At 31.6% G+C, this 11,526-nt stretch overlaps 1 protein-coding gene across 2 annotated transcripts; it reads left to right on the forward strand.

The window, feature by feature from the left end:
• The first annotated feature begins 5,893 nt into the window (after positions 1–5,893).
• LOC133807168 (uncharacterized) lies at positions 5,894–8,978 on the forward strand. Of its 2 annotated transcripts, none has more exons than XM_062245341.1 (6): positions 5,894–6,482; positions 6,942–7,032; positions 7,199–7,359; positions 7,753–7,780; positions 8,405–8,513; positions 8,710–8,978. In XM_062245341.1, exons 1-6 carry the CDS (start codon positions 6,222–6,224, stop codon positions 8,789–8,791), a joined length of 732 nt encoding a protein of 243 aa, XP_062101325.1. In that variant the 5' UTR covers positions 5,894–6,221; the 3' UTR covers positions 8,792–8,978. The 2 variants fall into 2 exon arrangements, with proteins under 2 accessions (XP_062101325.1, XP_062101324.1); XM_062245340.1 differs by having other exon boundaries at positions 5,895–6,482; positions 7,196–7,359.
• Positions 8,979–11,526: the final 2,548 nt, after the last annotated feature.

Genomic DNA, 11,526 nt, shown 5'->3' on the forward strand with positions numbered 1-11,526 from the left:
CTCTCTCTTCTTCCCTTCTATCCTCACTGTCAAAGAGATCTCGTTGACCGTCGAAGCATCCGTTCTGTACACGCGTTGAACCACTAGGAAGAGTAGTCGCCGACGAAGCTTCGGCTGAAGCTTCGCCGTCATCCGTTGTCGGGAGCCACCACACACACCGATCAAAGATGGCGCTGCGCATTTTGACCGCCTTTTTTGAAAATCTCCAGCCACATTAGATGTCAAGAGTGGCACCATTGGATCGAGCTTTTCGAGAGGAACAAAACCCAGCTACTCACTTCGCCTGTATCATCGACGTTTTTGGCCAATTTGTGCGTATTTTTTAGGCTTTAGAAGCTTTTTTCAGCGACACCAATGGTTGTTTAAGCTCAAGAATGATACCATCGCGTCTTACTCTTCGAGGGAGTCATTTTGGTATATGGCAAACATGAGTTTCTTACCGACGCCAAAGAAAGTGATGGGGATGGGTTGTTTTGTGTTGTGTTTAAAAAGTAACTTTTAAATTTCTTTTCAGCTTTGTTTATCAAAAAAACGGAAAGGTATCTTCAATAATTATAATAAACAATTTTTGTCTTATATTTAAAAAGTAACTATGTAGTTGCTTTTTAATTTGATTAAATAAAAATTAATAATAAAATACCAAAATGTGTATTTATTATTATAATTTGAAAGTAACTTTTAAGTTTCTTTTTTGTTTGATTAATAAACAAAATTATTATTATTCTCATTTAAATTACATTAGTGACTAAAAAGTGAATTAAAATTTTTCATTAAAAAAGTTATTATATAGTATACTAAAAGTAACTTTTGATGATAAGTTATATAGCAATTTGTTATAATTTATTGTAACTTATTAGTTTCTAAAAAATGACTAATCAATAACATAAAAGGTATTTTAAATAATATGACACTATAATATAACCTAAAAATAATTAATCGGTATCTTAAGATAAAAAAGTTTCAACAAATTAGTTTTAGATGTAACCAAAATATATATGAAATATTATGTTCTAAAAATAAATATTTTTATGAAAAAGTAACCAATTGGTAATTTATCACCATTGTAAGTAACCAAAATATTATTTTTGAAAACCCCAAAAAAAAAGGAAATATGTGATTTCGGAAATTGATAACTCTACAAATTAGAGTTATTTTACCACTTTTTATGTGCTAATTGTTGCTTAATTCTTGAGTTTTTAATTGATTTATTAAGTTTTTAAGTAATTTTGAATTTATTAGGTTTATTTTGATTTTATATATTTTTATATGTTTTTATAGATATTTTATTATATTATGTTGTAATTTAATTATATGAAATTTGTATTGTCAAGTTAGAAGTTAAAAGTGTAATTCTTTTGAACTTAAATGCTATATTAAATTAAGTTATAATCAATATTTTCAAATAATTAATATGATTTATTTATAATTGAAAATATTTGATGGTTATTTAATTTATTTTCATCTTGTAGGAATTATGTTGTATGCTTGAAAAAAGAAGAGAAAAGAAAGAAAAAAGTGGCAAATTTCAAAGAAATCAACATTTTTGATGCTTAAAAGCCCAAATGCACTAGCCATGGCCCAGGCCCAATGCCATGCACCCATTTCAGCCACCATGCAAGTCTCTTTCAGCACTTACCTCCAGCCAAAACGTGGCTCATGGCTCATGGCTCAGCATCTTGAAGAAATTAGACTAACATCTTCCATCAGCAATTTGGCCCAAGCCCAACCACGTGAAGCCCAGTCCGCCTGCCCCAAGGCCCACTCTAGGCCCAACCCGTGACCCCCCTCCAACACCCAGCCACCACATTGCTGCCATTTCCCTTCTTGAGCCCATAAATTACTCAAGTGTACCATTTGTCCCCTATGACAAAAATGCCAACTTTTTACCCTTTTTCCTACACATTTTCACCACAATATCATCATTACACCCTATAACTTACCTCTACATACCATATTTATTTTATTTAATTAATCTAATCAATTTAATTAATTTAAATTGATTATTTTAATAAACTCACTTTGGCTATAAATATGGACTTTCAAGACCATTTTTGGGGTGCTTAATGTTTTTGGTTACCATCTTTTTCTCTCATTTTCTCTCTACCATTCTCTCTTCCATTTGGGTTTTTCAAGAGCATTTTGCAAGTATGTATGTCTTTTATTTTGTAATTTATACTCTAGTTATGTGCTTCTAATCTTTTTCATAAGATTATTAAGATCATGATGAAGCAACTTGTAACTAGGTAATATTTATGTTGTATGTTGATTTCCCTTGTAATACAACAAAGTTTATGGATTTTTCTTCTACATATATTTCTTTCATCTTAAATATCTTGTATTTTAGATTGTTAGAACATATTTACACTTTGTTCTTCATTAGTGCATAAACATAATATTCTTTGTGTAAGATGTGTCATTAAATTGTACACATCCATGCTTAGAACAAAAATATTATGTTTTGCCTTATAAATAATGTTCATTGATTTATTTGTTATTTCATTAGATTGATTTACACTAAATGCTTTGAAATTATAATTTTGAAAAGTGAAGAAAAATCCTACCTTTTTATAAGAAATTTGTGTTTGAAATTATAAATCTTTTTGAAAAATGATAGTTTAAATTATTTTAACTATCACTAGCACTTGGGAATCAATATACTAATAAATATTATTAAACTTACATTTTGTGGATTCTAGTATCTTAATAATCTTTTCTTTTAACACTTATTTTCAACTCATTATTGGTTTATTTTCATTATCTTAAATAGCTTTATTTTTCAATCTTTTATTTTATGTTCATAATATTAAAACTTATCAATCTTTGGAACTAGGTTAGAATTTATTACTTTTGATTTAAAATAGTTTCATTTTCGATTTTAGACAACTCCTTTGGGTTCGACATCCTTGCTTACGATCACTATTCTATATGGACGATTCGTGCGCTTGCGATATATAAATTTTTAAACATACCCGTTTTGGGTCCATCAGAAATCTTTCCAATTCAAGTATATTACTTTTGGAACTGGTATTTTTGATGATGTAGCAAGACATTTTTGTAAATAAAATTTTGTAGGTAATTTTTATAATTACGTTATGGTATAGGTATATAATTGTAAAGATACCTATTACCATATGTTAACTTTTAAAAAGAAATTTATCTTTGAGAAGTTTACATAACTATGAGAAAAATATATATAGTTTCTAAATTTATAGGAAAAAAAATAATTGTACAAAATATAGTAAGTTTTGGAAAAAAAAAATTTAAATATGGTAAAAAATTACCATAAACTTAATTCTCTTATTTTCTCTTCTCTCCTCACGATCTCTCTCTCTTCTCATTTCTTTCTTTCTCCTCCCCCATTTAGTGTCCATCTCTGATTTCTTCCGGCGATGCTACCTCCGCCGCTGCCTCCGACGACGACGACGACGACGACGAACTGGTTTTTCTTCTTCTTCTTCTTCTTTCTTTCTTTCTTCTTTTTCTTCTTCTTCTTTCTTTCTTCTCATTCTTCTTCTTCTTCTTCTTCTTCTTCTTCTTCTTCTTCTTATTCTTATTCTTCTTTTTCTTTCTTCAAATCTAGTTTTTTTCTTTTTCTTCTTTTTCACATCGGATTTTGAACTTCATATTTGATTTTTCTAGGCCAGGTACTTGACTTCATATTTGATTTTTCTGGGTTTTTCTTTTCTAAATCTGTTTAAGTAACCAAGTACTTGACTTCATATTTGATTTGATTTAAGAAATGTACTTAAGAAAAGTTGATTGCTATTATTTAGTGTAGACTAGGATAGTATAAGAAGCTAGGTAGTTGAATATTTTATGGTACTTTTAACATATGAAAGCTTAGGTTAGCTGATTAGTTTTTTTGGTTGAAAAGGGCAAAAGTTGTCAAAAGGTTCTTTCCTGTGATGTTTAGATCAATTGGATATAGGTTTAGCAGCCAAACGTTCATCAAATAAGGTTCTAACATAAATATTTATGTGTTTATTAATTATTTAAAGAAATAGAACTAGAACATTTGCTCAAAAAATGTATCGATAGGTTTACAAAATTTATTCAGAATACAAGTACAAGAAATAAAAAAACAAGCAAACAAAACTTTTGATTTTTCTGGGTTTTTATTTTCCAAATCTATTTAAGTAACCAGGTACCATGACACCTGATTCATTTTATTCATATCAGATTTTTTTTAGACCTAGGTGTAACCAGTTACAATAGCGATTAATTTAGATACTTTTGTTTAGATTTGATTTTGTTTTCACACCTGCCTAAGCAACCAAGTACCATAGCAATTGGTTATTTTTTTAGATTTGATTTTTTTTTCAAACCTCGCTGTAACCAGTTACGATTATGATTAGTTTAGATTTTTTTAATCTTATTTTTTTCCAAGTCTGGCTAAGTAACCGGTTACCATCGCAATTGTCTCTGATTTTTTTCATTTTTTTTTCAGACCTAGTTGTAACCAGTTACCTTCACCATCAATTTAGTTTATTTTTTTCATATAATTTTTTTTCTTCCAAATCTCACTAAGTAACAGATTACAATTCAATTGATATTTTGATAATGGTACATTACTTAAAAAAATAAAAATTATTTTTATAGTTGTAACCAGTTACTATAACACCTCTCAAATAATAAAACTGATTTTTATAGTTGTAACCGGTTACCACACATCATTAAAAAAAATGGATAGTAGCATACGATTATTATTACAAAAAAAAATCAAAATTGTTTTGATAGTGGTAACTAGTTACTGTGGATAAAATTTTGATTAAAGAAGATAACAAATGGAAGAAAAGAAGAAGAAATGAGAATAAAAAGTAACTGGTTACACCTAAGTCTAAAAAAATCAGATATGAATAAAATGAATCAGGCATCAAGGTACCTGGTTACTCAAACAGATTTGGAAAAAAAACCCAGAAAAACCAAATATGAAGGCCGATTCATTTGGGTTTCTTACATACCAAGAGAGTGGTTTTCGGATGACCAGCTAAATGATTGCAGTGTCATAGAGGCTTCCTTTGTGAGTGACAGTACAAGAAGATTGCATATGGAAAAGTGTGGCCTCTGCCTTTTATTTCAGCATGATGAAGATGAGTTTAGCTATCACACTTGTTTTCATCCCTTAATTTCATTCTGCTGCAAAATAAGATTCAGTGGTCAACCCACGTTTAGTTACAAAATCAAACATGTTTGAATTTTTATTTTTTTTGGGAGGCGGCACTATGGACTTGTGGATATTGATTGAGCCAAGAAAAGGAATCCTTACTAAAGAATGCTGGGTGATCTCGTACGCAGTACAACGCATGGAGCCATAGTTGTATTAATTTTATTTTATGCATTTATATTATTATTTTTGACTTTTTTTTTAATTTAAAGTTGATCAATCAAACATATGACCTCATTGATAGTTGGATACTGCTTTAATTTCATTTTCTTTTATACTAATACATTTATTTTTATGCTTTATCAAATCTGATTTGATAAAAAAATATTTTATCAAATATAAATGATAAAAATTAACACAAATAAATTAAAATTATAAAAAATAATCTCAAAATAATAAAAAATAGGTACTAAAAAAAGTATAAAAGATAAAATATGGTCTACAAATAAAATTTTACAAATATATAGAAAAAAAGCTCCCATAAAAATGTAAATAAAAAAAATATGCCATAAAAAACTTTATAAAAAAAAAACTGCAATATTTTTCAAAGTTTATAAAAAAATCTCATATTTGGTATAGTTTCCTCAATATCTTTTTTAAACCATTCGGGCTCATTTTAAGAAAAACAAGCCCAATACGAAAATCAGACAGAGCCCAAATGAAGAACCGCAGACACATAGCATAGCACCCACCCCACCTCACACCCAGTAGACCCTCCACCAGCAACGTCGTCTGCAATCGTAAAGCACAAATTGCAGAAAGAAACAAAATAAAATAAAATAAAAAGAAAAAAAAGAATAAGGCACATGCAACATATTGTTGCAGCAGCTAATGCAGACCAATAATTTACGCTTCTTCTCATTCTCCCATCCACCATAGCCGTACGGAAAATCCATCCTCGGATCGGAGCCCCAAACCAGTACGGCCCCAGAAACACCAGAACCTCTGCCCTGCTCTTAGATCCAAGGCTGCAACTCTAATCCTCTTAGAGTTTTCTTTTTTCCTTTTCTAGGGTTTCTGAATTCTATTTTGGGGCTAGAAATTTCATTAATTTGGGATGGAGGTTGTCGACGTCTTGGACTCTAAACCCTCGGTCATGGTCAATATTAATACCGATAATTCCGACAACGATCGCGTCCTCGTTAAGAGGAAGACCTTGCAGGCTGTGCTCCAGCAGTGCCAGAGAGCTCTCGAATTGCTCGAAACGACCGGCGGTGTTGTTGATGATGACGAAGACGATGACGGTGACGGTGAAGAGAACGACAACGCAGCTGATAACGCCGCCGGCGACGACCGGAGCAGCGGAGAGGCCGAGGAGGTTCGATCTTGGTTTATTATTATTATTTTATGATATGGGTTTTTTTTTTTGGCGGCTTAATTTTGGTTAAACTTAATGTTTATTGCCTGAGAAAGGCAGATGATGGTGTTAAACTCTCTATTTCGGTGTTGATTTTGAGCGATTTGAAAATTGCTTCCTTATTCTGATCGAGGGTAATTGTTCATCTGTGTTTTGTTGTTCGTTAAACGTTAGGCTTTCACTCAAGCAATTATGATTGGACCTTATTACCTGGAACTGATGACTGAATTAGTATATTAGCTTGCTATAATTTTGCGACAAAATTTTATGGGTGTGTTATCATTGCAGCGTTCGTGGCAGAAACTTTCCTTAATAACATTTTTATAACTCTGTATTGTACTAATCAAAGTGTTGGATTAGTTGTGTTACTGAAAGATGTTACTTTCATCAGTCTGATGTTTTCCTATTTTACTGATGCAGTTGTGTGAGCTTCTTAAATCTAGAGTTGAATGCCCTGATTTCCTTGAAAAGTTGGCTTGCGCACAAGCGTCTATTCCACAAAATTTGACAGGTATGCACAAATTTACTAGACTATTATATCTACTGAGTTGTTGCATTACGAAATCTGCATTTATAAGCACTTGTATATTTTGATATCTTCTATATTTACAAGAGCAGCCTGTAGATACATATGGTATAATTGACTATCTTTTGCTTCTAAATCTTTTTGGCAGCAGAAGAAGGTAATTCTTGGGATGTGGTCAGTGCTAATGATTTATGGGAGGGAGAGAACACTGATTTGAAAGAAGATGAGTATGTTCTCGTGAGTCAGGAGGATATATTAGAGGGCATTGCATGTTTTATGACAGCATACTTGGAGAGCATTAAACAGACTAAGGTATATGATACTTCTTGCTAATTTTAGTTGATTAACTTCTTGAGTACTTTTGTTAATTTGATAGTGCCAAACTAATTTCTAGTCACTGGAGGCACATATTGAACAAATGCAAGCAATATGATGTGTATGAAAGCCCTCTTTATTCTTCTTTCTGTTCGCTTGGTGATTTAGTAGTTAGACATATGAGTCACTGGTATATTTCCTATAGTGCATCTTTGTTGCTGCTTAAGGAGTTACGAAACATTAAATCGTACAGGATATAGTGAGAATTTTTCTTCAGTAATAAGAATGTGTGGCATGTTAAGCTGCCTTGGTTATATTATATTATGTGATAATTTTGATTTTAGGAACACAAATATTTAATGTTTTAATATTTTGCAATATGATTTGCAGGATTTGCCTCCTAATCAACTCCAAGAAGGTAAGCTTAAGGGCTTCTTATTAGAAAGTTTAGTTGTATGTATCCATATATATGTTTTCAATGTGTAGAATGACAAAGAAGTAACTTCTAGTCCGTTTTAATTACACTACATGAAAATATATGAAAATGATAAGATTGGCTTCACATGGGAAGGAGTACTGAATTTGTTGGTCGAATTGGCATTACTATTGCCTATATAAGATGACGAGTTGAAGTAGCTAGTACAATTTGTAAAGCTATTGCACTTTGCCAGGTATGTGTTGAAATCTGCTTTCACTAAGATTAACGAGAGATTATGGGGAGGGAGTTGCCTCTCCATGTGTTGCCCATGAATTGAAGAAACTGGTGTTTTCTTTTTTCTTCTCAGCATTACATAAGTTCTTTAATAATTTCATCACTCATATATTAGTCATTCCTTTCATCTAGTTATTTAAAACCTAGCATTTAGATTATTTTTTTAACTAGCATTTAGAATTTCTACAAATTATAGGTGTTGTCTATCTCCACACCTAAACAGATCTGTAATTACCCATAATGGTTTTGTAGGCATTTTAGATTTTACACTCATCAAAGACTTGTAATTTAAATACTAGGTGGGTACTAATGCTTTTAGTTCTCTTTCAGCCCTTCGGAAAACATTTTCTGTGAAAAAGAAGAAGGGAAAGCTTCGAAAGGCCTGGGATGGAAGCAAAGTCATTTACAACGTAGCATCCTGGGGTGCCACTGCGATTGGGTGAGTTAATACCAGTCAGAACATAGATAATACAAATGGTTTTTATAGGCTGCAATCAGACTATAATACCCATATATTGTAATTTTGTATGCTGCATTTGTTATGCCGCATCATTTCACCTTTCCATATTTCCAGGTAGTCTGATTACAATATATAGGGTATAGTTCTCATGTTCAAACTTGGTTTGTACTTGCAGGATATACCAAAACCCTGTAATTATAAGAGTTGCATCCAAAGCCTTCTGGACGTCTTGCCATGTATTATCAAAGCTTCTCTAACCTGGTCCCTTTCACTTTGCTTTAAAATGGTATTATAGTTTGGAACTCAAGTTTATTTGTGGGCTGTGGTTGCCAATTCAATTGGGTATGATTTCTTGTAATATTATGGGCCTTGTTTTCTTGCTACGAATCGATTGGTTCCGACTTCCTGAAAGTAATCTAATCTTGTAAATATTTTTCTTCTCTACCACTCGACGCATTTATTTTTTATTTGTTCCCCTTTCTAGTGCAATTCAAATTCTTTGGCAACATCTCATTTTCGATTTAATCAGTTTATAATTGCAAAACTACCGATAAATTATTAATGATGTGTTTAACATATGCCTCACAAGGCAAATTTGAGTTTTTATGCTTAATGAGAAGTTCTAAGTCAAAAAAATTTAGGCATTTAAATCATTTTAAAAAAATGCCAATTCTTTTTTACAATACCCAAAATACCCCTCATAATTTTTTCCATCTACTTCTTCTCTCTTTCAACTTATTCAGCTCAACTCTTTGTTTAGAAAAAAAATTTATAGGTAAGGCAAAATATAATAGAAATCAATGTAACGCAAGTATTCCTCACTTAAGATACTAAAAAACTATACTTCGAACAGATCTAAGTATAGTTTTTTAGTATCCTAAGTGAGGAATACTTGCGTTACATTGATTTCTATTGAATTTTTTGTTTTTTTTACGATTTTTTTCAGATCTGAAATTTTGAAATATACAGAAAGTCAACGTGGTTTGATGGTGCTCGATGCCAGCTCGATGGGACCTTCAAAATCAAGATTTTCATGAAAAAATCGATGTTGCTCGATAGTGTTCGATGCAATTCTCGCAAGATACGTAATTTTTCACTCGGGTGTCCGTTTGGGGTGATTTTTTTTTATTTTAGATATTTTTCCAAGATCTACACATTTGAGATATGTATATACACATTTGGGAAATGTAAATCGTGAAATAAATGCAAAATGCAAAACATACATCATGTTCAAGATATGTTTAGGTATGTTTTCAAGTTATAAATTTTGAAAATGTGTATGTGAACATCTAAAACGTGTAGATCTAAAAAAAATACAAAAAAAAAAAAATCATCCCAAATGGACACCCGAGTGAAAAATTATGTCTCTTACAAGAATTGCATCGAACCACCATCGAGCAACGTCAATTTTTTCATGAAAATCTTGATTTTGAAGGCCCCATCGAGGTAGCATCGAACACCATCGAGCAACCATCGAGTTGGGCATGATTTTTGAGTTATTTTTTCATATCTGAAACTCTGAATATGTAGAAAATTGACTTTGCTCGATTGTTGCTCAATGGTGCTCGATACTAACTCGATGGGGCCTTCAAAATCAAAATTTTCATGAAAAAATCGACGTTGCTCAATAGTGGTTCGATGGTTGCTCGATGGTGGTTCGATGCAATTCTTGTAAGAGACATAATTTTTCACTCGGGTGTCCGTGTGGGGTGATTTTTTTTTATTTTGGATATTTTTTTTGAAATCTACACGTTTTATATGTTCACATACACATTTTCAAAGTTTAGAACTTGAAAACATACCAAAACATATCTTGAACATGAGGTATGTTTTGCATTTATCATTTTTTTCAAGATTTACATTTCACAAATGTGTATATACACATCTCAAACGTGTAAATCTTAAAATACCCAAAATCATAAAAAAAATCACCACAAACGGACACCCGAGTGAAAAATTATGTATCTTGCCAGAATGGCATCAAACACCATCGAACCACCATCGAGCAACATCGTTGTTTTCATAAAAATCTTGATTTTGAAGGCCCCATCAGGCTGGCATCGAGCACCATCGAACCACGTCAATTTTCTACAGATTTCAAAGTTTCAGATCTGAAAAAAATCGCAAAAAAAAAACCCAAAAAGCATGTCCAAATCTGTTCGAAAATGCAGTATTTTAGTATCTAAGTAAGGAATATCTGCTATTACATTGAGTTTTCTTATATTTTACCTTACCCATAGATTTTTTTTCTAGAAAGAGAGTTGAGAGGAATGGGTTGAGGGAGACAGAGGGAAGAGAGAAGAGGAAGTGAATGGGAAAAACTATGGGATGGATATTTTGAGTATTGTCAAAAAATTTGGCATTTTTTGAAATAATTAAAAAGCCTAGCATTTTTTTTATTTAGAACACGTCATTAAGCATAAAAACTCAAATTTTCCTCTCACAACTACCCATATTTGCATTGTTAATCATTACGAAATTTGAGCTTCTATGCTTCCTAGTAGTAGTACTCCCGTATTTCAAAATTATGCTTTCTCATTCGATTGGGACTAATTCCCTCACCATCCACCCCGGTATCATTTAATTATTATTTTTAATGATTATAATTCCAATCCAAAACTTAAACCCACTAAGTTATATGTTTTTGAACACATCGTGCATGAATATTTGATTTTGATTGCAAAATTTATTTTTGATCTAAAAATTTGAAATATGCTAAATTTAAGCAAAAATGATGGTCAACGATGGGATGGTTTGTGATGGTTCTATGGAAAAGTGGCATCTAAAACTAAAATTTCATGGTATCATCTTTAAGTATCGTATTGGCTTATAAATTCATGAGATTGTCGTTAAACCTTTAAATCTAAATTTTCATGCTATCATTATTAAGGATCAATTTTAGCATTGTTTTGGCCTCTAAAATCAAGTTTTTATGGGACTATCGTTAACCATTGTTGCATAAAATTTGATAAAAAAAACTTTGATGAAGCAT

This window comes from Humulus lupulus, chromosome X, assembly GCF_963169125.1.
Source record: "Humulus lupulus chromosome X, drHumLupu1.1, whole genome shotgun sequence".
NCBI lineage: Eukaryota > Viridiplantae > Streptophyta > Magnoliopsida > Rosales > Cannabaceae > Humulus > Humulus lupulus.